The sequence below is a fragment of the Oncorhynchus keta genome, chromosome 27 (assembly GCF_023373465.1).
Source record: "Oncorhynchus keta strain PuntledgeMale-10-30-2019 chromosome 27, Oket_V2, whole genome shotgun sequence".
Classification (NCBI taxonomy): Eukaryota; Metazoa; Chordata; class Actinopteri; order Salmoniformes; family Salmonidae; genus Oncorhynchus; species Oncorhynchus keta.
In genome coordinates, this window is record NC_068447.1 from 5,151,046 (window position 1) to 5,178,111 (window position 27,066).

A 27,066-nucleotide genomic window follows, 5' to 3' on the forward strand; every position below is an offset into this window, starting at 1 on the left:
TGTGTGCTTCTTGTGTGCTGTTGCTTTCCACTGATGTTGGAACATTGCTGCTGTAGTGTTGGCTGTACTTGCTTCTATTCAGCTACAAGAACATTAGTGATGTTGGGCGATTAGTCCTGGCTCACAGTCAGCGTTCCAATTCATCCTGTAGGTGTTCAGTGGAGTTGAGGTCAGGGTTCTGTGCGTTGTGCCAGCTGTAGTTCTTCCACACTTGATCTCGACAAACCATTTCTGTATGGACCTCTCTTTGTGCATGCGGGGGTGTTGTCATGCTGAAACAGAAACCTCTGTAAACTGTTTGTGCTGTAGTTGGAAACACAGAATCGTCTAGCGTCATTGTATGCTGTAGTGTTTAGATTTCCCTTCACTGGAACTGTAGGTTGTGTGCTGAACCATGAAAAACAGCCACAGACCTGTAGTGTTGTGTGCTGTAGTGTTGTGTGCTGTAGTGTTGTGTGCTGTAGCGTTGTGTGCTGTAGCGTTGTGTGCTGTAGCGTTGTGTGCTGTAGCGTTGTGTGCTGTAGTGTTGTATGCTGTAGTGTTGTATGCTGTAGTGTTGTATGCTGTATCGTTGTATGCTGTATCGTTGTGTGCTGTAGCGTTGTGTGCTGTAGCGTTGTGTGCTGTAGCGTTGTGTGCTGTAGTGTTGTATGCTGTAGTGTTGTGTGCTGTTGTGTTGTGTGCTGTAGTGTTGTGTGCTGTAGTGTTGTATGCTGTAGTGTTGTGTGCTGTAGTGTTGTGTGCTGTAGTGTTGTGTGCTGTAGCGTTGTGTGCTGTAGCGTTGTGTGCTGTAGCGTTGTGTGCTGTAGCGTTGTGTGCTGTAGCGTTGTGTGCTGTAGCGTTGTGTGCTGTAGTGTTGTGTGCTGTATCGTTGTGTGCTGTAGTGTTGTGTGCTGTAGTGTTGTGTTCTGTAGTGTTGTGTGCTGTAGTGTTGTGTGCTGTATCGTTGTGTGCTGTAGTGTTGTGTGCTGTAGTGTTGTGTGCTGTAGTGTTGTGTGCTGTAGCGTTGTGTGCTGTAGCGTTGTGTGCTGTAGCGTTGTGTGCTGTAGCGTTGTGTGCTGTAGCGTTGTGTGCTGTAGTGTTGTATGCTGTAGTGTTGTATGCTGTAGTGTTGTATGCTGTAGTGTTGTATGCTGTAGCGTTGTGTGCTGTAGCGTTGTGTGCTGTAGCGTTGTGTGCTGTAGCGTTGTGTGCTGTAGTGTTGTATGCTGTAGTGTTGTATGCTGTAGTGTTGTATGCTGTAGTGTTGTATGCTGTATCGTTGTGTGCTGTATCGTTGTGTGCTGTAGTGTTGTATGCTGTAGTGTTGTATGCTGTAGTGTTGTATGCTGTAGTGTTGTATGCTGTAGTGTTGTATGCTGTAGCGTTGTGTGCTGTAGCGTTGTGTGCTGTAGCGTTGTGTGCTGTAGCGTTGTGTGCTGTAGCGTTGTGTGCTGTAGCGTTGTGTGCTGTATCGTTGTGTGCTGTAGCGTTGTATGCTGTAGCGTTGTATGCTGTAGTGTTGTATGCTGTAGTGTTGTATGCTGTAGTGTTGTGTGCTGTAGCGTTGTGTGCTGTAGCGTTGTGTGCTGTAGTGTTGTGTGCTGTAGTGTTGTGTGCTGTAGTGTTGTGTGCTGTAGTGTTGTGTGCTGTAGTGTTGTGTGCTGTAGTGTTGTGTGCTGTAGTGTTGTGTGCTGTAGTGTTGTGTGCTGTAGCGTTGTGTGCTGTAGCGTTGTGTGCTGTAGCGTTGTGTGCTGTAGCGTTGTGTGCTGTAGCGTTGTGTGCTGTAGCGTTGTGTGCTGTATCGTTGTGTGCTGTAGTGTTGTGTGCTGTAGTGTTGTGTGCTGTAGTGTTGTGTGCTGTAGTGTTGTGTGCTGTAGTGTTGTGTGCTGTATTGTTGTGTGCTGTAGTGTTGTGTGCTGTAGTGTTGTGTGCTGTAGCGTTGTGTGCTGTAGTGTTGTGTGCTGTAGTGTTGTGTGCTGTAGTGTTGTGTGCTGTAGTGTTGTGTGCTGTAGTGTTGTGTGCTGTAGTGTTGTGTGCTGTAGTGTTGTGTGCTGTAGTGTTGTGTGCTGTAGCGTTGTGTGCTGTAGTGTTGTGTGCTGTAGTGTTGTGTGCTGTAGTGTTGTGTGCTGTATCGTTGTGTGCTGTAGTGTTGTGTGCTGTAGTGTTGTGTGCTGTAGTGTTGTGTGCTGTAGTGTTGTGTGCTGTAGTGTTGTGTGCTGTATCGTTGTGTGCTGTATCGTTGTGTGCTGTATCGTTGTGTGCTGTAGTGTTGTGTGCTGTAGCGTTGTGTGCTGTAGCGTTGTGTGCTGTAGCGTTGTGTGCTGTAGCGTTGTGTGCTGTAGTTGTTGTGTGTTGTGTGCTGTATCGTTGTGTGCTGTAGCGTTGTGTGCTGTAGCGTTGTGTGCTGTAGCGTTGTATGCTGTATCATTGTATGCTGTATGATCACAGGTTGACTTCTCCCTCCAGGGAACACGTTGTGATCTGTAGCGTTGTGTGCTGGTTGACTGTCTCCTCCAGGTTGAACACTGTAGTGATCACAGGTTGACTTCTTCCTCCAGGGAACACAGTGATCACAGGTTGACTTCTTCCTCCAGGAACACAGTGATCACAGGTTGACTTCTCCCTCCAGGGAACACACAGTGATCACAGGTTGACTTCTTCCTCCAGGAACACACCGAGTGACCACAGGTTGACTTCTCCCTCCAGGGAACACACCGAGTGATCACAGGTTGACTTCTCCCTCCAGGGAACACACCGAGTGACCACAGGTTGACTTCTCCCTCCAGGGAACACACAGTGATCACAGGTTGACTTCTCCCTCCGGGAACACAGAGTGACCACAGGTTGACTTCTCCCTCCAGGGAACACAGTGATCACTGTCACAAAGGCTTGGATTCAGCCAATGTCATTAGCAGTTTTGTTTACTGTGATGATTGGTGACTGTTGGGACTGGAAACTGGGGAGTTGCTTGTCTTTGTTTCATGACTAACTGTACTTCTCTCTCTCCCTCCTTCCCTCTCTCTCGTCTCCCTCCTTCCCTCTCTCTTGCCTCCCTCCTTCCCTCTCTCTTGCCTCCCTCCTTCCCTATCTTGCTTCCCTCCCCCTCATCACTCCCACTCCCCCTTCCTCCCCCTTCCAGTCGGACTCGTAACCTGTCGGGCTCTCCCAGACCTCGCCCTGCGAAGAAGGTCCACTTCATCAAGAACATGAGACAGTACGACACGCGGGGCAGCAGGTGTGAACAGCTGCACTTCCTGAAGCACTTCCTCATTCTCCCACAGAACTTCCTGTGTTTGAAAGAAGAGATGAGAGAGGTTTTGATGAGGACTTATATATATTATTTATATATACTTATATACGCTGCAGTTAACCATTAATTAACATGATCAAAATCTACTGTAACTCTCACACAGTACGCCTTTAACACCAATGAGGAATATACATCTAACTGACTAAAATCACAGACACTAAAATCACAGACACTAAAATCACAGACACTAAATTCACAGACACTAAATTCACAGACACTAAATTCACAGACACTAAAATCACAGACACTAAAATCACAGACACTAAAATCACAGACACTAAAATCACACACACTAAAATCACAGACACTAAAATCACACTAAAATCACAGACACTAAAATCACACTAAAATCACAGACACTAAAATCACAGACACTAAAATCACACACTAAAATCACAGACACTAAAACACTAAAATCACAGACACTAAATTCACAGACACTAAAATCACAGACACTAAAATCACAATCACAGACACTAAAATCACAGACACTAAATTCACAGACACTAAAATCACAGACACTAAATTCACAGACACTAAATTCACAGACACTAAAATCACAGACACTAAAATCACAGACACTAAAATTCACAGACACTAAATTCACAGACACTAAATTCACAGACACTAAAACACTAAAATCACAGACACTAAAATAAAATCACAGACACTAAAATCACAGACACTAAAATCACAGACACTAAAACACACTAAAATCACAGACACTAAAATCACAGACACTAAAATCACAGACACTAAAATCACAGACACTAAAATCACAGACACTAAAATCACAGACACTAAATTCACAGACACTAAATTCACAGACACTAAATTCACAGACACTAAAATCACAGACACGAAAATCACAGACACTAACATTCACAGACACTAAAATCACAGACACTAAAATCACAGACACTAAAATCACAGACACTAAAATCACAGACACTAAAATCACAGACACTAAATTCACAGACACTAAAATCACAGACACTAAAATCACAGACACTAAATTCACAGACACTAAAATCACAGACACTAAAATCACAGAAGCTTTAATAACCAAGTTTAATTCTTCCCAAGGGGAACAGCTGTACAGCTGTAATTCAGACAACCCAACATTTCTCCCATCACATATATACAATGGGGCAAAAAAGTATTTAGTCAGACACCAATTGTGCAAGTTCTCCCACTTAAAAAGATGAGAGAGGCCTGTAATTTTCATCATAGGTACACTTCAACTATGTATGACAGACAAAATGAGAAAGAAAATCCAGAAAATCACATTGTAGGATTTTTTATGAATTTATTTGCAAATTATGGTGGAAAATACGTATTTTATATATATATATATATACATATCCCCTTGGTTCCACAGGAAAAGGCTAGTAAACCCTTATTACTCCCTTTAGGGGATCTGACCTGACCTCCTGACCTCAGCCCCTCCTTCACCTAGTCCACAGATGTCCATCTGTCTCCCCTGTATCAACACATCGCTGTCCTCACCTCCTGACCTCAGCCCCTCCTTCACCTAGTCCACAGATGTCCATCTGTCTCCCCTGTATCAACACATCGCTGTCCTCACCTCCTGACCTCAGCCCCTCCTTCACCTAGTCCACAGATGTCCATCTGTCTCCCCTGTATCAACACATCGCTGTCCTCACCTCCTGACCTCAGCCCCTCCTTCACCTAGTCCACAGATGTCCATCTGTCTCCCCTGTATCAACACATCGCTGTCCTCACCTCCTGACCTCAGCCCCTCCTTCACCTAGTCCACAGATGTCCATCTGTCTCCCTGTATCAACACATCGCTGTCCTCACCTCCTGACCTCAGCCCCTCCTTCACCTAGTCCACAGATGTCCATCTGTCTCCCCTGTATCAACACATCGCTGTCCTCACCTCCTGACCTCAGCCCCTTCTTCACCTAGTCCACAGATGTCCATCTGTCTCCCTGTATCAACACATCGCTGTCCTCACCTCCTGACCTCAGCCCCTTCTTCACCTAGTCCACAGATGTCCATCTGTCTCCCTGTATCAACACATCGCTGTCCTCACCTCCTGACCTCAGCCCCTCCTTCACCTAGTCCACAGATGTCCATCTGTCTCCCTGTATCAACACATCGCTGTCCTCACCTCCTGACCTCAGCCCCTCCTTCACCTAGTCCACAGATGTCCATCTGTCTCCCCTGTATCAACACATCGCTGTCCTCACCTCCTGACCTCAGCCCCTCCTTCACCTAGTCCACAGATGTCCATCTGTCTCCCCTGTATCAACACATCGCTGTCCTCACCTCCTGACCTCAGCCCCTCCTTCACCTAGTCCACAGATGTCCATCAACACATCGCTGTCCCCTCCTGACCTCAGCCCCTCCTTCACCTAGTCCACAGATGTCCATCTGTCTCCCTGTATCAACACATCCTGCACATTCCTTCACAGCCACTCTGTCTTTCTACAGATCTCACTCCTTAAATATACTATGTCCATCTGTCTAATCTATCATATCTTTAAGATGTCCATCTCAATGTTCAAAATGTCAAATCCAACAGTGCCATCTTATCTGGGCTGTGACCTGCTTAGGATTGTCGTCTCTGTTGGAAGGTGAACCTTGGCCCCCCTTCAGTCTGAGGTCCTGAGCTCTCTGGACCAGGTTTCACAGTCAAGATGTCCATCTGTCTCCCCTGTACACATTGTCCTCACCTCTGCTCCCCCTCCTTCACCTAGTCCACAGATGTCATCTTTCCCATCGATCCTGACTAGTCTCCCAGTCCCAGATGTCCATCTGTCCCCTGAAAAACATCCCCTCACAGCATGATGCTGCCACCACCATGCTTCACCGTCCACAGGGATGGTCTCCACCGCTGGCCAGGTTTCATCCAGTCGTGACGCTTGGCATTCAGGCCAGAGTTCAATCTTGGTTTCATCAGACCAGAGAATCTTGTTTCTCATGGTCTGAGAGTTTTTAGGTGCCTTTTCCCCTGGCAAACTCCAAGCAGGCTGTCATGTGCTTTTTACTGAGGAGTTGCTTCCATCTAATAATAATAATATAATAATATATCTGTCTCCCCTGTATAATATATGCCATTTAGCTGACGATGTCTTTTCCCTGTATCAAAAGCGACTTACAGTCATGTGTGCATACATTCTCACCTCCTGTATGGGTGGTCCCCCTGTATCAACACATCGAATCGAACCCACTACCCTGGCGTTACAAGCGCCATGCTCTACCAACTGAGCCACAGAAGGACCACCATCTGACCACACTCTACCATAACGGCCTGATTGGTGGAGTACTGCAGAGATGATTGTCCTGGAATGGTCTCCCTCCTGATCTCCACAGAGGAACTCTAGAGCTCTGAGTGACCATCGGGTTCTTGGTCACCCCCTGACCATGACCCTTCTCCCCGAATACTCAGTTTGGCCAGGCTGCCACATCTGGGAAGAGTCTTGGTGGTTCCAAACTTCTTCCATTTAAGAAATGGTGGACGCCACTGTGTTCTTGGGGACCTTCAATGCTGCAGATATTTTAGGCTACCCTTCACCAGATCTGTGCCTGGACACAATCCTGTCTCACCTCCTGAGCTCTTCACGGACAATTCCTTCGACCTCATGGATTGGTTTTTGCTCTGACATGACCTGTCAACTGTGGGAAATGATATAGAAAGATGTGTGCCTTCCCAAATCATGTCAGAGATAAGAAGACCACCTGCCTGCTCCGCCACCTTCACTAGTACTGTGACTTTTCATTGAAGCAATGCCCTTGACTCAATGTTATTATTCGAGCTGCAAAAAGATGCCCGAGTGAATAAACGAGCCGTGAGGATCCAGATCTGACTCTTCTCCAGAGAAGGAGTCAACATGTTTATTCTAGGTTTTAGCTTTTTCCACTTAGACTCTTTCCCATGCATGCTGGACCTGAGTCAGAGTTGGTTTCTCCACTTGAGATAGTGAGTCAGCTTGCATCCCAAATGGAACCATGTTCCCTAAATGCTAGCAGCATACCACCCTGCATACCACCCTGCATACCACTCCTGCATACCACCCTGTATACCACCCTGCATACCACCCTGCATACCACCCTGCATACCACCCTGCATACCACCCTGGCTTACCACCCTGTATCTCCACCACCCCATGTTCTGTCACCCCCTGCATACCACCCTGTATACCACCCTGCATACCACCCTGTATACCACCCTGCATACCACCCTGCATACCACCCTGCATACCAATTCCTGTATACCACCCTGCATACCACCCTGCATACCACCCTGCATACCACCCTGTATACCACCCTGCATACCACCTTGTATACCACCCTGCATCCCACCCTGCATACCACCCTGCATACCACCCATGCATTGTTTTACCACCCTGCATTCCACCCTGCATTCCACCCTGCATTCCACCCTGCATACCACCCTGCATACCACCCTGCATACCACCCTGCATACCACCCTGCATACCACCCTGCATTCCACCCTGCATACCACTCTGCTTACCACCCTGCATACCACCCTGCATACCACCCTGCATACCACCCTGCATACCACCCTGCATACCACCCTGCATACCACCCTGCATACCACCCTGCATACCACTGGCTTGCTTCTGAAGCGAACCCGGGTTTGTCCTGGTCAGCAGCATACCACCCTGCATACCACCCAGCATACCACCCTGCATACCACCCTGCATACCACCCTGCATACCACTCTGTATACCACCCTGCATACCACCCTGCATACCACCCTGCATACCACCCTGCATACCACTGGCTTGCTTCTGAAGCTAAGCCAGGATGGTCCTGGTCAGTTCCTGGATGGGAGGTGTTGGAGGGCCAGTAGGAGGCACTCTTTCCTCTGGTCTAAAACATATTTCAAATCCCAGGGCAGTGATTGGGGACACTGCCCTGTGTAGGGTGCCGTCTTTCGGGTGGGACATTAAACGAGTGTCCTGACTCTCTGAGGTCATTAAAGATCCCATGGCACTTATTGTAAGAGTAGAGGTGTTAACCCCGGTGTCCTGACTCTCTGAGGTCATTAAAGATCCCATGGCACTTATCGTAAGAGTAGGGGTGTTAACCCCGGTGTCCTGGCTCTCTGGGGTCATTAAAGATCCCATGGCACTTATGGTAAGAGTAGGGGTGTTAACCCCGGTGTCCTGGCTAAATTCCCAATCTGGCCCTCAAACCATCATGGTCACCTAATAATCCCCAGTTTACAATTGGCTCATTCATCCCCCTCCTCCTCTCCCCTGTAACTATTCCCCAGGTCGTTGCTGTGAATGAGAACGTGTTCTCAGTCAACTTACCTGGTAAAATAATGGATTTTAAAAAAGGGCACTTAGGGAATAGGTTACCATTGGGCGTAGATAGAGGCAAGTCCAGAGGGGTCAAATTTAGTGCACCGTGCAGGGGATTCCTCTCCATTTGTGACACGGTCCTAGTAAAGTCATGTCTGTGTATATCCTATGGCAGCTATGGTTCTGAGAATAATGTCTAAAGCACAACTTTCCTTTTTTTCTCCCCGCTGTGAGAGAAGTCGTTGTTGCTGTTGTGAACACGTTCTCACTTTAAATGATAGTTAGTGTCCTTAACTTCCCCTCATTAAAAGATAGGTGTAACAGAAAGCCTTATAGAGTAGCACTGTGTAACGTTGGCTGTTGAATGTTGGCTGTTGAATGTTGGCTGTTGGCTGTTGGCTGTTGAATGTTGGCTGTGTAACGTTGGCTGTTGAATGTTGGCTGTTGGCTGTTGAATCTTGAATGTTGGCTGTTGGCTGTTGGCTGTTGAATGTTGGCTGTTGGCTGTTGGCTGTTGAATGTTGGCTGTTGGCTGTTGGCTGTTGGCTGTTGGCTGTTGAATGTTGGCTGTTGAATGTTGGCTGTTGAATGTTGAATGTTGGCTGTTGGCTGTTGAATGTTGGCTGTTGAATGTTTGCTGTTGAATGTTGGCTGTTGAATGTTGGCTGTTGGCTGTTGGCTGTTGAATGTTGGCTGTTGAATGTTTGCTGTTGAATGTTTGCTGTTGAATGTTGGCTGTTGAATGTTGGCTGTTGAATGTTGGCTGTTGGCTGTTGAATGTTGGCTGTTGAATGTTGGTTGTTGGCTGTTGGTTGTTGGCTGTTGAATGTTGGCTGTTGAATGTTGGCTGAATGTTGGCTGTTGAATGTTGGCTGTTGGCTGTTGAATGTTGGTTGTTGGCTGTTGAATGTTGGCTGTTGAATGTTGGTTGTTGGCTGTTGAATGTTGGCTGTTGAATGTTGGCTGTTGAATGTTGGCTGTTGGATGTTGGCTGTTGAATGTTGGCTGTTGAATGTTGGCTGTTGAATGTTGGTTGTTGAATGTTGGTTGTTGGCTGTTGAATGTTGGCTGTTGAATGTTGGCTGTTGAATGTTGGCTGTTGAATGTTGGCTGTTGAATGTTGGCTGTTGAATGTTGGCTGTTGAATGTTGGCTGTTGGCTGTTGAATGTTTGCTGTTGAATGTTTGCTGTTGAATGTTTGCTGTTGAATGTTTGCTGTTGAATGTTGGCTGTTGGCTGTTTGCTGTTGAATGTTTGCTGTTGAATGTTTGCTGTTGAATGTTGGCTGTTGGCTGTTGAATGTTGGCTGTTGAATGTTGGCTGTTGAATGTTGGCTGTTGAATGTTGAATGTTGAATGTTGGCTGTTGAATGTTTGCTGTTGAATGTTTGCTGTTGAATGTTTGCTGTTGAATGTTTGCTGTTGAATGTTGGCTGTTGAATGTTTGCTGTTGAATGTTTGCTGTTGAATGTTTGCTGTTGAATGTTGGCTGTTGGCTGTTGAATGTTGGCTGTTGAATGTTGGCTGTTGAATGTTGGCTGTTGAATGTTGGCTGTTGGCTGTTGAATGTTGAATGTTGGCTGTTGAATGTTGGCTGTTGAATGTTGAATGTTGGCTGTTGAATGTTGGTTGTTGAATGTTGGTTGTTGGCTGTTGAATGTTGGCTGTTGAATGTTGGCTGTTGAATGTTGGTTGTTGGCTGTTGAATGTTGGCTGTTGAATGTTGGCTGTTGAATGTTGGCTGTTGAATGTTGGCTGTTGGCTGTTGAATGTTGGCTGTTGAATGTTGGCTGTTGAATGTTGGCTGTTGAATGTTGGCTGTTGGCTGTTGAATGTTGGCTGTTGGCTGTTGAATGTTGAATGTTGGCTGTTGAATGTTGGTTGTTGAATGTTGGCTGTTGGCTGTTGAATGTTGGCTGTTGGCTGTTGGCTGTTGGATGTTGAATGTTGGCTGTTGGCTGTTGAATGTTGGCTGTTGAATGTTGGTTGTTGGCTGTTGGTTGTTGGCTGTTGAATGTTGGCTGTTGAATGTTGGCTGTTGAATGTTGGCTGTTGGCTGTTGAATGTTGGCTGTTGAATGTTGGCTGTTGAATGTTGGCTGTTGGCTGTTGAATGTTGGCTGTTGGCTGTTGAATGTTGAATGTTGGCTGTTGAATGTTGGCTGTTGAATGTTGGCTGTTGAATGTTGGCTGTTGAATGTTGGTTGTTGAATGTTGGCTGTTGGCTGTTGAATGTTGGCTGTTGGCTGTTAGCTGTTGGCTGTTGGCTGTTGGCTGTTGGCTGTTGGCTGTTGAATGTTGGCTGTTGAATGTTGAATGTTGAATGTTGGCTGTTGAATGTTGGCTGTTGAATGTTGGCTGTTGGCTGTTGAATGTTGGCTGTTGGCTGTTGAATGTTGGCTGTTGGCTGTTGAATGTTGGCTGTTGAATGTTGGCTGTTGGCTGTTGAATGTTGGCTGTTGAATGTTGGCTGTTGGCTGTTGAATGTTGGCTGTTGAATGTTGGCTGTTGAATGTTGGCTGTTGAATGTTGGCTGTTGGCTGTTGAATGTTGGCTGTTGAATGTTGGCTGTTGAATGTTGGCTGTTGAATGTTGGCTGTTGAATGTTGGCTGTTGGCTGTTGAATGTTGGCTGTTGAATGTTGGCTGTTGGCTGTTGGCTGTTGAATGTTGGCTGTTGAATGTTGGCTGTTGAATGTTGGCTGTTGAATGTTGGCTGTTGAATGTTGGCTGTTGAATGTTGAATGTTGGCTGTTGAATGTTGGCTGTTGAATGTTGGCTGTTGAATGTTGGCTGTTGAATGTTGGCTGTTGGCTGTTGGCTGTTGAATGTTGGCTGTTGAATGTTGGCTGTTGAATGTTGGCTGTTGAATGTTGGCTGTTGGCTGTTGGCTGTTGAATGTTGGCTGTTGGCTGTTGAATGTTGGCTGTTGAATGTTGGCTGTTGAATGTTGGCTGTTGAATGTTGGCTGTTGAATGTTGGCTGTTGGCTGTTGGCTGTTGACTGTTGAATGTTGAATGTTGAATGTTGGCTGTTGGCTGTTGGCTGTTGAATGTTGGCTGTTGGCTGTTGGTTGTTGAATGTTGGCTGTTGAATGTTTGATGTTGAATGTTGGCTGTTGAATGTTGGCTGTTGAATGTTGGCTGTTGTCTGTTGAATGTTGAATGTTGGCTGTTGGCTGTTGAATGTTGGCTGTTGGCTGTTGGCTGTTGAATGTTGGCTGTTGGCTGTTGAATGTTGGCTGTTGAATGTTGGCTGTTGGCTGTTGTCTGTTGAATGTTGTCTGTTGAATGTTGGCTGTTGAATGTTGGCTGTTGAATGTTGGCTGTTGAATGTTGGCTGTTGAATCTTGGCTGTTGAATGTTGGCTGTTGGCTGTTGGTTGTTGGCTGTTGGTTGTTGGCTGTTGAATGTTGGCTGTTGAATGTTGGCTGTTGAATGTTGGCTGTTGAATGTTGGCTGTTGGCTGTTGAATGTTGGCTGTTGAATGTTGGCTGTTGGCTGTTGTCTGTTGAATGTTGGCTGTTGAATGTTGGCTGTTGAATGTTGGCTGTTGAATCTTGGCTGTTGAATCTTGGCTGTTGAATGTTGGCTGTTGGCTGTTGGTTGTTGGCTGTTGGTTGTTGGCTGTTGAATGTTGGCTGTTGAATGTTGGCTGTTGAATGTTGGCTGTTGGCTGTTGAATGTTGGCTGTTGAATGTTGGCTGTTGAATGTTGGCTGTTGAATGTTGAATGTTGGCTGTTGGCTGTTGTGCTGTTGAATGTTGGCTGTTGAATGTTGGCTGTTGAATGTTGGCTGTTGAATGTTGGCTGTTGAATGTTGAATGTTGGCTGTTGAATGTTGGCTGTTGAATGTTGGCTGTTGGCTGTTGAATGTTGGCTGTTGAATGTTGGCTGTTGAATGTTGGCTGTTGAATGTTGGCTGTTGAATGTTGGCTGTTGAATGTTGGCTGTTGAATGTTGAATGTTGGCTGTTGAATGTTGAATGTTGGCTGTTGAATGTTGGCTGTTGAATGTTGGATGTTGAATGTTGGCTGTTGGCTGTTGAATGTTGAATGTTGGCTGTTGAATGTTGGCTGTTGGCTGTTGAATGTTGGCTGTTGAATGTTGGCTGTTGAATGTTGAATGTTGAATGTTGAATGTTGGCTGTTGGCTGTTTGGCTGTTGAATGTTGGCTGTTGAATGTTGGCTGTTGAATGTTGGCTGTTGAATGTTGGCTGTTGAATGTTGGCTGTTGAATGTTGAATGTTGAATGTTGGCTGTTGGCTGTTTTGCTGTTGAATGTTGGCTGTTGAATGTTGGCTGTTGGCTGTTTTGCTGTTGAATGTTGGCTGTTGAATGTTGGATGTTGGCTGTTGAATGTTTAATGTTGGCTGTTGGCTGTTGGCTGTTGGCTGTTGAATGTTGGCTGTTGGCTGTTTTGCTGTTGAATGTTGGCTGTTGAATGTTGGCTGTTGGCTGTTGGCTGTTGGCTGTTGGCTGTTGGCTGTTGGCTGTTGGCTGTTGGCTGTTGAATGTTGAATGTTTAATGTTTAATGTTTAATGTTTAATGTTTAATGTTTAATGTTGGCTGTTGGCTGTTGGCTGTTGGCTGTTGGCTGTTGGCTGTTGGCTGTTGGCTGTTGGCTGTTGGCTGTTGAATGTTGGCTGTTGAATGTTGGCTGTTGAATGTTGGCTGTTGGCTGTTGGCTGTTGGCTGTTGGCTGTTGGCTGTTGAATGTTGAATGTTGGCTGTTGAATGTTGAATGTTGAATGTTGGCTGTTGAATGTTGGCTGTTGAATGTTGGCTGTTGAATGTTGGCTGTTGGCTGTTTTGCTGTTGAATGTTGGCTGTTGAATGTTGGCTGTTGAATGTTGGCTGTTGAATGTTGGCTGTTGGCTGTTGAATGTTGGCTGTTGGCTGTTGGCTGTTGAATGTTGGCTGTTGGCTGTTTTGCTGTTGAATGTTGGCTGTTGGCTGTTTTGCTGTTGAATGTTGGCTGTTGAATGTTGGCTGTTGGCTGTTTTGCTGTTGAATGTTGGCTGTTGAATGTTGGCTGTTGGCTGTTTTGCTGTTGAATGTTGGCTGTTGGCTGTTGAATGTTGGCTGTTGGCTGTTGAATGTTGGCTGTTGGCTGTTGAATGTTGGCTGTTTGGCTGTTGGCTGTTGAATGTTGGCTGTTGAATGTTGGCTGTTGAATTTTGAATGTTGGCTGTTGGCTGTTGAATGTTGGCTGTTGAATTTTGAATGTTGGCTGTTGGCTGTTGAATGTTGGTTGTTGGCTGTTGGCTGTTGGCTGTTGAATGTTGGCTGTTGAATGTTGGCTGTTTGGCTGTTGGCTGTTGAATGTTAGCTGTTGGCTGTTGAATGTTAGCTGTTGGCTGTTGAATGTTAGCTGTTGGCTGTTGAATGTTAGCTGTTGGCTGTTGAATGTTGGCTGTTGGCTGTTGAATGTTGGCTGTTGGCTGTTGAATGTTGGCTGTTGGCTTTTGGCTGTTGAATGTTGGCTGTTGGCTTTTGGCTGTTTGCTGTTGAATGTTGGCTGTTGAATGTTGGTGAAAGACAGTGGTTGCGTTCCAAATAGCATCATGATCCTATATAGCGTACTGCTTTTGACCTGAGCTATATGGGAATATGGTGCCATTTGGGACAAAATCTAATGAAATGTTATTTGTCACATGCGCCGAATACAACAGCCGACTAGAGCATACAAGTCGCAGTGGTGGGTGGTATAAAGTGCTTTAGTGACAAAACGGATGGCACTGTGATAAACTGCATCCAGTTTGCTGAGTAGAGTGTTGGAAGCAATTTTGTAGATGACATAGTCAGTTTTACTAGGGTAAGCTTGGCGGCGTGAGTGAAGGAGGCTTTGTTGCGGAATAGAAAGCCGACTCTTGATTTGATTTTCGATTGGAGATGTTTGATATGAGTCTGGAAGGAGAGTTTGCAGTCTAGCCAGACACCTAGGTACTTATAGATGTCCACATATTCAAGGTCGGAACCATCCAGGGTGGTGATGCTAGTCGGGCATGCGGGTGCAGGCAGCGATCGGTTGAAAAGCATGCATTTGGTTTTACTAGCGTTTAAGAGCAGTTGGAGGCCACGGAAGGAGTGTTGTATGGCATTGAAGCTCTTTTGGAGGTTAGATAGCACAGTGTCCAATGACGGGCCGAAAGTATATAGAATGGTGTCGTCTGCGTAGAGGTGGATCAGGGAATCGCCCGCAGCAAGAGGAACATCATTGATATATACAGAGAAAAGAGTCGGCCCGAGAATTGAACCCTGTGGCACCCCATAGAGACTGCCAGAGGCCCGGACAGCATGCCCTCCGATTTGACACACTGAACTCTGTCTGCAAAGTAATTGGTGAACCAGGCAAGGCAGTCATCCGAAAAACCGAGGCTACTGAGTCTGCCGATAAGAATATGGTGATTGACAGAGTCGAAAGCTTTGGCAAGGTCGATGAAGACGGCTGCACAGTACTGTCTTTTATCGATGGCGGTTATGATATCGTTTAGTACCTTGAGTGTGGCTGAGGTGCACCCGTGACCGGCTCGGAAACCAGATTGCACAGCGGAGAAGGTACGGTGGGATTCGAGATGGTCAGTGACCTGTTTGTTGACTTGGCTTTCGAAGACCTTAGATAGGCAGGGCAGGATGGATATAGGTCTGTAACAGTTTGGGTCCAGGGTGTCTCCACCTTTGAAGAGGGGGATGACTGCGGCAGCTTTCCAATCCTTGGGGATCTCAGACGATATGAAAGAGAGGTTGAACAGGTTGGTAATAGGGGTTGCGACAATGGCGGCGGATAGTTTCAGAAATAGAGGGTCCAGATTGTCAAGCCCAGCTGATAAAATACGGGTCCAGGTTTTGCAGCTCTTTCAGAACATCTGCTATCTGGATTTGGGTAAAGGAGAACCTGGAGAGGCTTGGGCGAGGAGCTGCGGGGGGGGCGGAGCTGTTGGCCGAGGTTGGAGTAGCCAGGCGGAAGGCATGGCCAGCCGTTGAGAAATGCTTGTTGGAGTTTTCGATAATCATGAATTTATCGGAGGTGCTCTTGTTCTCCATGGACTTCAGTGTCCCAGAACTTTTTGGAGTTGGAACTACAGGATGCAAACTTCTGCCTGAAGAAGCTGGCCTTAGCTTTCCTGACTGACTGCGTGTATTGGTTCCTGACTTCCCTGAACAGTTGCATATCGCGGGGCTATTCGATGCTATTGCAGTCCGCCACAGGATGTTTTTGTGCTGGTCGAGGGCAGTCAGGTCTGGAGTGAACCAAGGGCTGTATCTGTTCTTAGTTCTGCATTTTTTGAACGGAGCATGCTTATCTAAAATGGTGAGGAAGTTACTTTTAAAGAATGACCAGGCATCCTCAACTGACGGGATGAGGTCAATGTCCTTCCAGGATACCCGGGCCAGGTCGATTAGAAAGGCCTGCTCACAGAAGTGTTTTAGGGAGCGTTTGACAGTGATGAGGGGTGGTCGTTTGACTGCGGCTCCGTAGCGGATACAGGCAATGAGGCAGTGATCGCTGAGATCCTGGTTGAAGACAGCGGAGGTGTATTTGGATGGCCAGTTGGTCAGGATGACGTCTATGAGGGTGCCCTTGCTTACAGAGTTAGGGTTGTACCTGTTGGGTTCCTTGATGATTTGTGTGAGATTGAGGGCATCTAGCTTAGATTGTAGGACTGCCGGGGTGTTAAGCATATCCCAGTTTAGGTCACCTAACAGAACAAACTCTGAAGCTAGATGGGGGCAATCAATTCACAAATGGTGTCCAGGGCTCAGCCGGGAGCTGAGGGGGTCGGTAGCAGGCGGCAACAGTGAGACTTATTTCTGGAGAGAGTAATTTTCAAAATTAGTAGTTCGAACTGTTTGGGTATGGACCTGGAAAGTATGACATTACTTTGCAGGCTATCTCTGCAGTAGACTGCAACTCCTCCCCTTTGGCAGTTCTATCTTGACGGAAGATGTTATAGTTGGGAATGGAAATCTCTGAATTTTTGGTGGCCTTCCTGAGCCAGGATTCAGACACGGCAAGGACATCAGGGTTAGCAGAGTGTGCTAAAGCAGTGAGTAAAACAAACTTAGGGAGGAGGCTTCTGATGTTGACATGCATGAAACCAAGGCTTTTTCGATCACAGAAGTCAACAAATGAGGGTGCCTGGGGACATGCAGGGCCTGGGTTTACCTCCACATCACCCGCGGAACAGAGAAGGAGTAGTATGAGGGTGCGGCTAAAGGCTATCAAAACTGGTCGCCTAGAGCGTTGGGGACAGAGAATAAGAGGAGCAGGTTTCTGGGCATGGTAGAATATATTCAGGGCATAATGCGCAGACAGGGGTATGGTGGGGTGCGGGTACAGCGGAGGGAAGCCCAGGCACTGGGTGATGATGAGAGAGGTTGTATCTCTGGACATACTGGTTGTAATGGGTGAGGTCACCGCATGTGTGTGGGAGGTGGGACAAAGGAGGTGTCAGGGGTATGAAGAGTGGAACTGGGGGCTCCATTGTAACGTTAAAGATATTGATAAGCAAGATGGTGGGAACTGAGTCATACTTCTATTAAGCCAACATTATCTTAACTTTTACTCAAGTATGGTGGTCCTTCTGTAGCTCAGTTGGTAGAGCATGGCGCTTGTAACGCCAGGGTAGTGGGTTCGATCCCCGGGACCACCCATACGTAGAATGTATGCACACATGACTGTAAGTCGCTTTGGATAAAAGCGTCTGCTAAATGGCATATATTATATTATATATTATTATATATTATATTATTATATATTATTATTATTATATTATTATTATTATATATGACAATTGAGTACTTTTTCCACCACTGGTGTCCCCTTAAATGCTACTGAGATTAGCATTTTTGCTTATGTAACTGATGTGAAATGGCTAGCTAGTTAGCGTTGGTGCGCGCTAATAGCGTTTCGATCGGTGACGTCACTCTCTCTGACGCCTTGAAGTAGTTGTTCCCCTTTGCTCTGCGAGGTAACAACTACTTCAATGCCTCCGAGAGAGTAACGCTATTAGCGCGCACCAACGCTAACTAGCTAGCCATTTCACATCGGTTACACATACATCCTCTTGATAATGTTAGCTGTAGGCTAGTAGACAGATGCAGGACAGTGTAACGTTGGGTGTTAGCCACATCTGGTCCTCCCGCTGATACTGGTCCAACTAGGGAAATGGCAGAGGTACCTACTGATGTCATAAGGTGAATGCACCAATTTGTAATTCGCTCTGGATAAGAGCGTCTGCTAAATGACTTAAATGTAAATGTAAATGTACTGTGTGTATGTCAACCTCGTAAAATGGTGGTGAAACACACTGTTTCATGAAGAGGGGACTGTATAACATTAGCTGATTATTCAGCTGATACTTGTCCCACTCGGGTCATTATAGAGGTGTTTTAGGTTAATATTCAGGGCAATGTTTACACGACACACAACATCCTTGTTTCCGTCATAGGAGTTTTTTTTTTCCCCCAAGTCAATTTCAGTGGTGCTATATTGACATGAAATAGGGCTACACGTGTAAATGTTATTGGGCAAGCAAATGTCTTCGATGAAATATCTCTTTGCTCTCTTACTCTATCTGTCTGTCTGTCTGTCTGTCTGTCTGTCTGTCTGTCTGTCTGTCTGTCTGTCTGTCTGTCTGTCTGTCTGTCTGTCTGTCTGTCTGTCTCCCTTCATCCCTCTCTGACGTGGCTGATGTGTCTCCAGGATCGTGTTGATCTGTGCCAAGCGTTCTCTGTTTGCGGTGTTCTCAGTGTTGCCGTATGGAGACAACGTTCACATCAGGTACAGTACAACTTCTTCCCTTCACACTATTGCTGATTCAGCGTGTCACGTTTAGTCATGTGTTGCTTCCTCGCACCGTTTAATTGGGGAATATTCACACGTTGTCGTACTCACAAACTGTTCACTAATGTTCACTAACACACTCAAATGATCCCACTCTGTTTTATGGGCCCACCCACTGGGGAGCCTGGGCCCACCCACTTGGGAGCCTGGGCCCACCCACTTGGGAGCCTGGGCCCACCCACTGGGAAGCCTGGGCCCACCCACTGGGAAGGCTAGGCACACCCACTGGGGAGCCTGGGCCCACCCACTGGGAGCCTGGGCCCACCCACTGGGAAGCCTGGGCCCACCCACTGGGGAGCCTGGGCCCACCCACTGGGGAGCCTGGGCCCACCCACTTGGGAGCCTGGGCCCACCCACTGGGAAGCCTGGGCCCACCCACTGGGAAGGCTAGGCACACCCACTGGGGAGCCTGGGCCCATCCACTGGGGAGCCTGGGCCCACCCACTGGGGAGCCTGGGCCCACCCACTGGGGAGCCTGGGCCCACCCACTGGGGAGCCTGGGCCCACCCACTTGGGAGCCTGGGCCCACCCACTGGGGAGCCTGGGCCCACCCACTGGGGAGCCTGGGCCCACCCACTGGGGAGCCTGGGCCCACCCACTGGGGAGCCTGGGCCCACCCACTGGGGAGCCTGGGCCCACCCACTTGGGAGCCTGGGCCCACCCACTTGGGAGCCTGGGCCCACCCACTGGGGAGCCTGGGCCCACCCACTTGGGAGCCTGGGCCCACCCACTTGGGAGCCTGGGCCCACCCACTGGGGAGCCTGGGCCCGCCCACTGGGAGCCTGGGCCCGCCCACTGGGGAGCCTGGGCCAGCCCACTGGGAAGCGGGTTTAACCCCATTGAGGCATAAGTCACTGCTTCTATGGTTATATGCACCATGTCTTTCCCGAGGGATGTGAGCTCTCGTTCTCCGCGGCCGACGTGAGTAAGACATTTAAACGTGTTAACCCTCGCAAGGCTGCCGGCCCAGACAGCATCCCAAGCCGGTACGGCAACCGGTATCACCGCCTGATACGGCAACTGTGGTTGCAACTGCACCGTCTGCAACCACAGGGCTCTCTAGAGTCCATGTATTCTATATTCTACAGACATACTGCATATTCTATCCACATACTGTCAATAATGTCTATACATCCCATATATATATACAGTGGGGGCAAAAAAGTATTTAGTCGGCCACCAATTGTGCAAGTTCTCCAGCTTAAAAAGATGAGAGAGGCCTGTAAATGTAACGTCATGCTGTTTTCATCAGGTTGTTGATATGCCACAGGGCAGGTGGATGAATTATCTTGGCAAAGGAGAAATGCTCACTAACAAGGATGTAAACACATTTTTTTGCACATTTTAGAGAAATGTTTTATATCCTTTTGTGCATTTGGAGCATTTCTGGGATGTTGCTCCTGTTGAATTATGTAATGGCTCAACCAATTTCTATCTATGGTGCTGCTGCAGAGGCTAAAAATGAGCAGCTGTAATGCTTCCTGTGTGACTGTGTGAGTCATGAATGCATCCAGAAACTGTTTTGTCATCTACCCTGCAGTCCCGCGTTCTGTGTGTCACAGAAGAGCTAGAGGTCCTTCTTCTTCTTCTCTCTCTCGGTCCTCCTGTCAAGCAGATAACTGTCGGTCTCACGGTAATTGACCGTTAATTAACATAAACACGTTTAGCATCTCCTGGCGTCCACACACAGCCCACAAGCCACTGATGCAGACCTTTGGAACGTCTACATTGTAAAAAAGTCCAATAAATCCTTGTAATATAGTCTACCTACACCATCACAATAAATCCATGTAATATAGTCTACCTACACCATCACAATAAATCCATGTAATATAGTCTACACCATCACAATAAATCCATGTAATATAGTCTACCTACACCATCACAATAAATCCATGTAATATAGTCTACCTACACCATCACAATAAATCCATGTAATATAGTCTACCTACACCATCACAATAAATCCATGTAATATAGTCTAGCTACACCATCACAATAAATCCATGTAATATAGTCTACACCTTCCCAATAAATCCATGTAATATAGTCTACCTACACCATCACAATAAATCCATGTAATATAGCCTACACCTTCACAATAAATCCATGTAATATAGCCTACACCATCACAATAAATCCATGTAATATAGCCTACACCTTCACAATAAATCCATGTAATATAGCCTACACCATCACAATAAATCCATGTAATATAGTCTACACCATCACAATAAATCCATGTAATATAGTCTACCTACACCATCACAATAAATCCATGTAATATAGTCTACCTACACCATCACAATAAATCCATGTAATATAGCCTACACCTTCACAATAAATCCATGTAATATAGCCTACACCTTCACAATAATTCCATGTAATATAGCCTACACCATCACAATAAATCCATGTAATATAGTCTACCTACACCATCACAATAAATCCATGTAATATAGTCTACCTACACCATCACAATAAATCCATGTAATATAGCCTACACCTTCACAATAAATCCATGTAATATAGTCTACCTACACCATCACAATAAATCCATGTAATATAGTCTACACCTTCACAATAAATCCATGTAATATAGCCTACACCTTCACAATAAATCCATGTAATATAGCCTACACCTTCACAATAAATCCATGTAATATAGCCTACACCTTCACAATAAATCCATGTAATATAGCCTACACCTTCACAATAAATCCATGTAATATAGCCTACACCTTCACAATAAATCCATGTAATATAGTCTACCTACACCATCACAATAAATCCATGTAATATAGTCTACACCTTCTCAATAAATCCATGTAATACAGCCTACACCTTCACAATAAATCCATGTAATATAGTCTACACCTTCACAATAAATCCATGTAATATAGCCTACACCTTCACAATAAATCCATGTAATATAGCCTACACCTTCACAATACATCCTTGTAATATAGTCTACACCTTCACAATAAATCCATGTAATATAGTCTACACCTTCACAATAAATCCATGTAATACAGCCTACACCTTCACAATAAATCCATGTAATATAGTCTACACCTTCACAATAAATCCATGTAATATAGTCTACCTACACCATCACAATAAATCCATGTAATATAGTCTACACCTTCACAATAAATCCATGTAATATAGCCTACACCATCACAATAAATCCATGTAATACAGCCTACACCATCACAATAAATCCTTGTAATATAGCCTACACCTTCACAATAAATCCATTATTTATTTTAGACAGGTCTAGGAAACATGATATGAAGAAAATGTAGTCTATTTCAGAAGAACAGAATAGCACACTCTGAGTTGTCCTTATGTTAGGTCCTGATCTGGTTAATGTCATGTGGCTGTGGGCTACGGCTAGTTCATTTAGCAGACAAGATTTGCTTAGAATTCCGTGGCATTATTTTATAGTATGACGAATACAATTGAACAAAGCTTGAATAAAATATACATTTTTTTCCTCCAAGCGATTTGAGGGAGTGTTGCACATGCGGCTATTTCTGTTGTTGAAGAGGTTAAACAAAGAAATAGGTCCTCCTATATGCTTCATTCGTAACGGTCGTCGGTGGTAGAAGGTGAGGACCAAAGCGTAGCGTGGTGCGTGTTGATGTTATTTATTTCAAACTGAACAACATCTAACAAACAAACAAACAAAAGCACACACTAAACAGAAAGTACCCACAACTACCAGTGGGAAACAGCTACGTCAGGTGCAACACTAAACAGAAAGTACCCACAACTACCAGTGGGAAACAGCTACGTCAGGTGCAACACTAAACAGAAAGTACCCACAACTACCAGTGGGAAACAGCTACGTCAGGTGCAACACTAAACAGAAAGTACCCACAACTACCAGTGGGAAACAGCTACGTCAGGTGCAACACTAAACAGAAAGTACCCACAACTACCAGTGGGAAACAGCTACGTCAGGTGCAACACTAAACAGAAAGTACCCACAACTAACAGTGGGAAACAGCTACGTCAGGTGCAACACTAAACAGAAAGTACCCACAACTACCAGTGGGAAACAGCTACGTCAGGTGCAACACTAAACAGAAAGTACCCACAACTACCAGTGGGAAACAGCTACGTCAGGTGCAACACTAAACAGAAAGTACCCACAACTACCAGTGGGAAACAGCTACGTCAGGTGCAACACTAAACAGAAAGTACCCACAACTACCAGTGGGAAACAGCTACGTCAGGTGCAACACTAAACAGAAAGTACCCACAACTAACAGTGGGAAACAGCTACGTCAGGTGCAACACTAAACAGAAAGTACCCACAACTACCATTGGGAAACAGCTACGTCAGGTGCAACACTAAACAGAAAGTACCCACAACTACCAGTGGGAAACAGCTACGTCAGGTGCAACACTAAACAGAAAGTACCCACAACTACCAGTGGGAAACAGCTACGTCAGGTGCAACACTAAACAGAAAGTACCCACAACTAACAGTGGGAAACAGCTACGTCAGGTGCAACACTAAACAGAAAGTACCCACAACTACCAGTGGGAAACAGCTACGTCAGGTGCAACACTAAACAGAAAGTACCCACAACTAACAGTGGGAAACAGCTATGTCAGGTGCAACACTAAACAGAAAGTACCCACAACTACCAGTGGGAAACAGCTACGTCAGGTGCAACACTAAACAGAAAGTACCCACAACTACCAGTGGGAAACAGCTACGTCAGGTGCAACACTAAACAGAAAGTACCCACAACTACCAGTGGGAAACAGCTACGTCAGGTGCAACACTAAACAGAAAGTACCCACAACTAACAGTGGGAAACAGCTACGTCAGGTGCAACACTAAACAGAAAGTACCCACAACTAACAGTGGGAAACAGCTACGTCAGGTGCAACACTAAACAGAAAGTACCCACAACTAACAGTGGGAAACAGCTACGTCAGGTGCAACACTAAACAGAAAGTACCCACAACTAACAGTGGGAAACAGCTACGTCAGGTGCAACACTAAACAGAAAGTACCCACAACTAACAGTGGGAAACAGCTACGTCAGGTGCAACACTAAACAGAAAGTACCCACAACTACCAGTGGGAAACAGCTACGTCAGGTGCAACACTAAACAGAAAGTACCCACAACTACCAGTGGGAAACAGCTACGTCAGGTGCAACACTAAACAGAAAGTACCCACAACTACCAGTGGGAAACAGCTACGTCAGGTGCAACACTAAACAGAAAGTACCCACAACTACCAGTGGGAAACAGCTACGTCAGGTGCAACACTAAACAGAAAGTACCCACAACTACCAGTGGGAAACAGCTACGTCAGGTGCAACACTAAACAGAAAGTACCCACAACTAACAGTGGGAAACAGCTACGTCAGGTGCAACACTAAACAGAAAGTACCCACAACTACCAGTGGGAAACAGCTACGTCAGGTGCAACACTAAACAGAAAGTACCCACAACTACCAGTGGGAAACAGCTACGTCAGGTGCAACACTAAACAGAAAGTACCCACAACTACCAGTGGGAAACAGCTACGTCAGGTGCAACACTAAACAGAAAGTACCCACAACTACCAGTGGGAAACAGCTACGTCAAGTGCAACACTAAACAGAAAGTACCCACAACTACCAGTGGGAAACAGCTACGTCAGGTGCAACACTAAACAGCAAGTACCCACAACTACCAGTGGGAAACAGCTACGTCAGGTGCAACACTAAACAGAAAGTACCCACAACTAACAGTGGGAAACAGCTACGTCAGGTGCAACACTAAACAGAAAGTACCCACGACTAACATTGGGAAACATCTGGTGCAGAAAGTATAAACAGAAAGTATAATCACCCACAACAAACAGTGGGAAAACAGGCTGCCTAAGTATGGTTCTCGATCAAGGACAACGATTGACAGCTGCCTCTGATTGAGAACCATACGAGGCCAAACACAGAAATCCCAAATCATAGAAATAAGAACATAGACTGCCCACCCAACTTACGCCCTGACCATACTAAAACAAAGACAAAAACAAAGGAACTAAGGTCAGAACGTGACAAATTTAGAGTTATTAATGGAACATTAGTTGTGATACAAACATTGGGCTCTATATTTTGAGGCTTCATGATGCGACTAATGATGATTTGAAAAAGTTTGCTTGAAAGGCACGAGCTCTGCTTAGTTTTTTGCGCAGGCTGTACACACTTCATCAGTCTCTCATTCACAATTTGACAAGCACTTGATAAAGGCTAGAATTTAACGGTGGCAACCCCTTTGTGTGGCCGTAATGCCCCTAAAATACATCCCCTTTGTGTGGCCGTAATGCCCCTAAAATACATCCTCTTTGTGTGGCCGTAATGCCCCTAAAATACATCCCCTTTGTGTGGCCGTAATGCCCCTAAAATACATCCTCTTTGTGTGGCCGTAATGCCCCTAAAATACATCCTCTTTGTGTGGCCGTAATGCCCCTAAAATACATCCTCTTTGTGTGGCCGTAATGCCCCTAAAATACATCCTCTTTTTGTGGCCGTAATGCCCCTAAAATACATCCTCTTTGTGTGGCCGTAATGCCCCTAAAATACATCCTCTTTGTGTGGCCGTAATGCCCTCTAAAATACATCCTCTTTGTGTGGCCGTAATGCCCCCTAAAATACATCCTCTTTGTGTGGCCGTAATGCCCCCTAAAATACATCCTCTTTGTGTGGCCGTAATGCCCCCTAAAATACATCCTCTTTGTGTGGCCGTAATGCCCTCTAAAATACATCCTCTTTGTGTGGCCGTAATGCCCCCTAAAATACATCCTCTTTGTGTGGCCGTAATGCCCCTAAAATACATCCTCTTTGTGTGGCCATAATGCCCCTAAAATACATCCTCTTTGTGTGGCCGTAATGCCCCTAAAATACATCCCCTTTGTCTGGCCGTAATGCCCCTAAAATACATCCCCTTTGTCTGGCCGTAATGCCCCTAAAATACATCCTCTTTTTGTGGCCGTAATGCCCTCTAAAATACATCCTCTTGTGTGGCCGTAATGCCCCTAAAATACATCCTCTTTGTGTGGCCGTAATGCCCCCTAAAATACATCCTCTTTGTGTGGCCGTAATGCCCCCTAAAATACATCCTCTTTGTGTGGCCGTAATGCCCCCTAAAATACATCCTCTTTGTGTGGCCGTAATGCCCCCTAAAATACATCCCCTTTGTGTGGCCGTAATGCCCCCTAAGATACATCCCTTTGTGTGGCCGTAATGCCCCCTAAAATACATCCCTTTGTGTGGCCGTAATGCCCCCTAAAATACATCCTCTTTGTCTGGCCGTAATGCCCCCTAAAAATATGAATGCCTTTTGCAGCCAGTGGCCGTTGTGCCTTTTCCCTGAGGGCTGCGTTGGGCCCTTTTCCCTGTTGGGCCCTTTTCCCTGAGGGCTGCGTTGGGCCCTTTTCCCTGAGGGCTGCGTTGGGCCCTTTTCCCTGAGGGCTGCGTTGGGCCCTTTTCCCTGAGGGCTGCGTTGGGCCCTTGGACAGGAGTGTTGCGTTGGGCCCTTGGACAGGAGTGTTGCGTTGGGCCCTTGGACAGGAGTGTTGCGTTGGGCCCTTGGACAGGAGGGCTGCGTTGGGCCCTTGGACAGGAGGGCTGCGTTGGGCCCTTTTCCCTGAGGGCTGCGTTGGGCCCTTGGACAGGAGTGTTGCGTTGGGCCCTTGGACAGGAGTGTTGCGTTGGGCCCTTGGACAGGAGTGTTGCGTTGGGCCCTTGGACAGGAGGGCTGCGTTGGGCCCTTGGACAGGAGGGCTGCGTTGGGCCCTTGGACAGGAGGGCTGCGTTGGGCCCTTGGACAGGAGGGCTGCGTTGGGCCCTTGGACAGGAGGGCTGCGTTGGGCCCTTGGACAGGAGGGCTGCGTTTGGCCCTTGGACAGGAGGGCTGCGTTGGGCCCTTGGACAGGAGGGCTGCGTTGGGCCCTTGGACAGGAGGGCTGCGTTGGGCCCTTGGACAGGAGGGCTGCGTTGGGCCCTTGGACAGGAGGGCTTCGTTGGGCCCTTGGACAGGAGTGTTGCGTTGGGCCCTTGGACAGGAGTGCTGCGCACTCTGAAGCACCTCTCGCTCACATGGTTCTCCATCACGTGATCAGGTTTTTCCTCACAGGCTACAAGTGAAGATCGACACATCGGGGACGCAACTGCGTGCGTCCTCATCCAATTCCGAAGGTGCTGGAACTACTCAACAAGATGAGGTGGTCTAACGAACAGGCAAAGCACAAGCCTGTGTCTACTTTTCCCCCATAGTACAAAAGTCAACCTAAACATATGCCATTTAGCAGACGCTTTTATCCAAAGCGACTTACAGTCATGTGTGCATACATTCTACGTATGGGTGGTCCCGGGAATCGAACCCACTACCCTGGCGTTACAAGCGCCATGCTCTACCAACTGAGCTACAGAACCTATTATATTCTTTGTGAGAAAATAAATATTCCAAACATAGTCTGGGACAGTTGTGGGATGCGATTAATGCGACAAATGAATACAACCACGAGCGTTAAAAAAAAACCCACGTGTTTTTATGCAATGAGGCTGACGCAACAGATCAGGAGGTTTAGCTTAAAATGTTGGTCAACTATT

At 46.5% G+C, this 27,066-nt stretch overlaps 1 protein-coding gene and 1 long non-coding RNA gene across 8 annotated transcripts in view; one reads left to right on the forward strand and one right to left on the reverse strand.

Annotated features, from left to right (window-relative positions):
* cables2b (Cdk5 and Abl enzyme substrate 2b) overlaps positions 1-27,066 on the forward strand; it is a 282,031-nt gene that overhangs the window by 97,241 nt on the left and 157,724 nt on the right. For 3 of the 7 annotated variants that reach the window (XM_052481306.1, XM_052481307.1, XM_052481305.1), the window contains exons 2-3: positions 3,122-3,217; positions 18,302-18,379. The exons of 1 other annotated variant lie outside the window; for it this stretch is intronic. In XM_052481306.1, the coding sequence (XP_052337266.1) occupies positions 3,122-3,217; positions 18,302-18,379 (174 nt within the window). Of the gene's footprint in view, positions 1-2,728; positions 2,826-3,121; positions 3,218-18,301; positions 18,380-27,066 lie in introns of all 7 variants that reach the window. 3 more of the 7 variants (XM_052481309.1, XM_052481308.1, XM_052481302.1) reach the window with 3 other exon arrangements.
* LOC127912372 (uncharacterized) lies at positions 20,497-21,471 on the reverse strand. The gene is made up of 3 exons (XR_008082088.1): positions 21,320-21,471; positions 21,019-21,253; positions 20,497-20,602 (listed from the first exon to the last, which is right to left on the reverse strand). It is a non-coding gene; the product is annotated as an uncharacterized LOC127912372 (long non-coding RNA).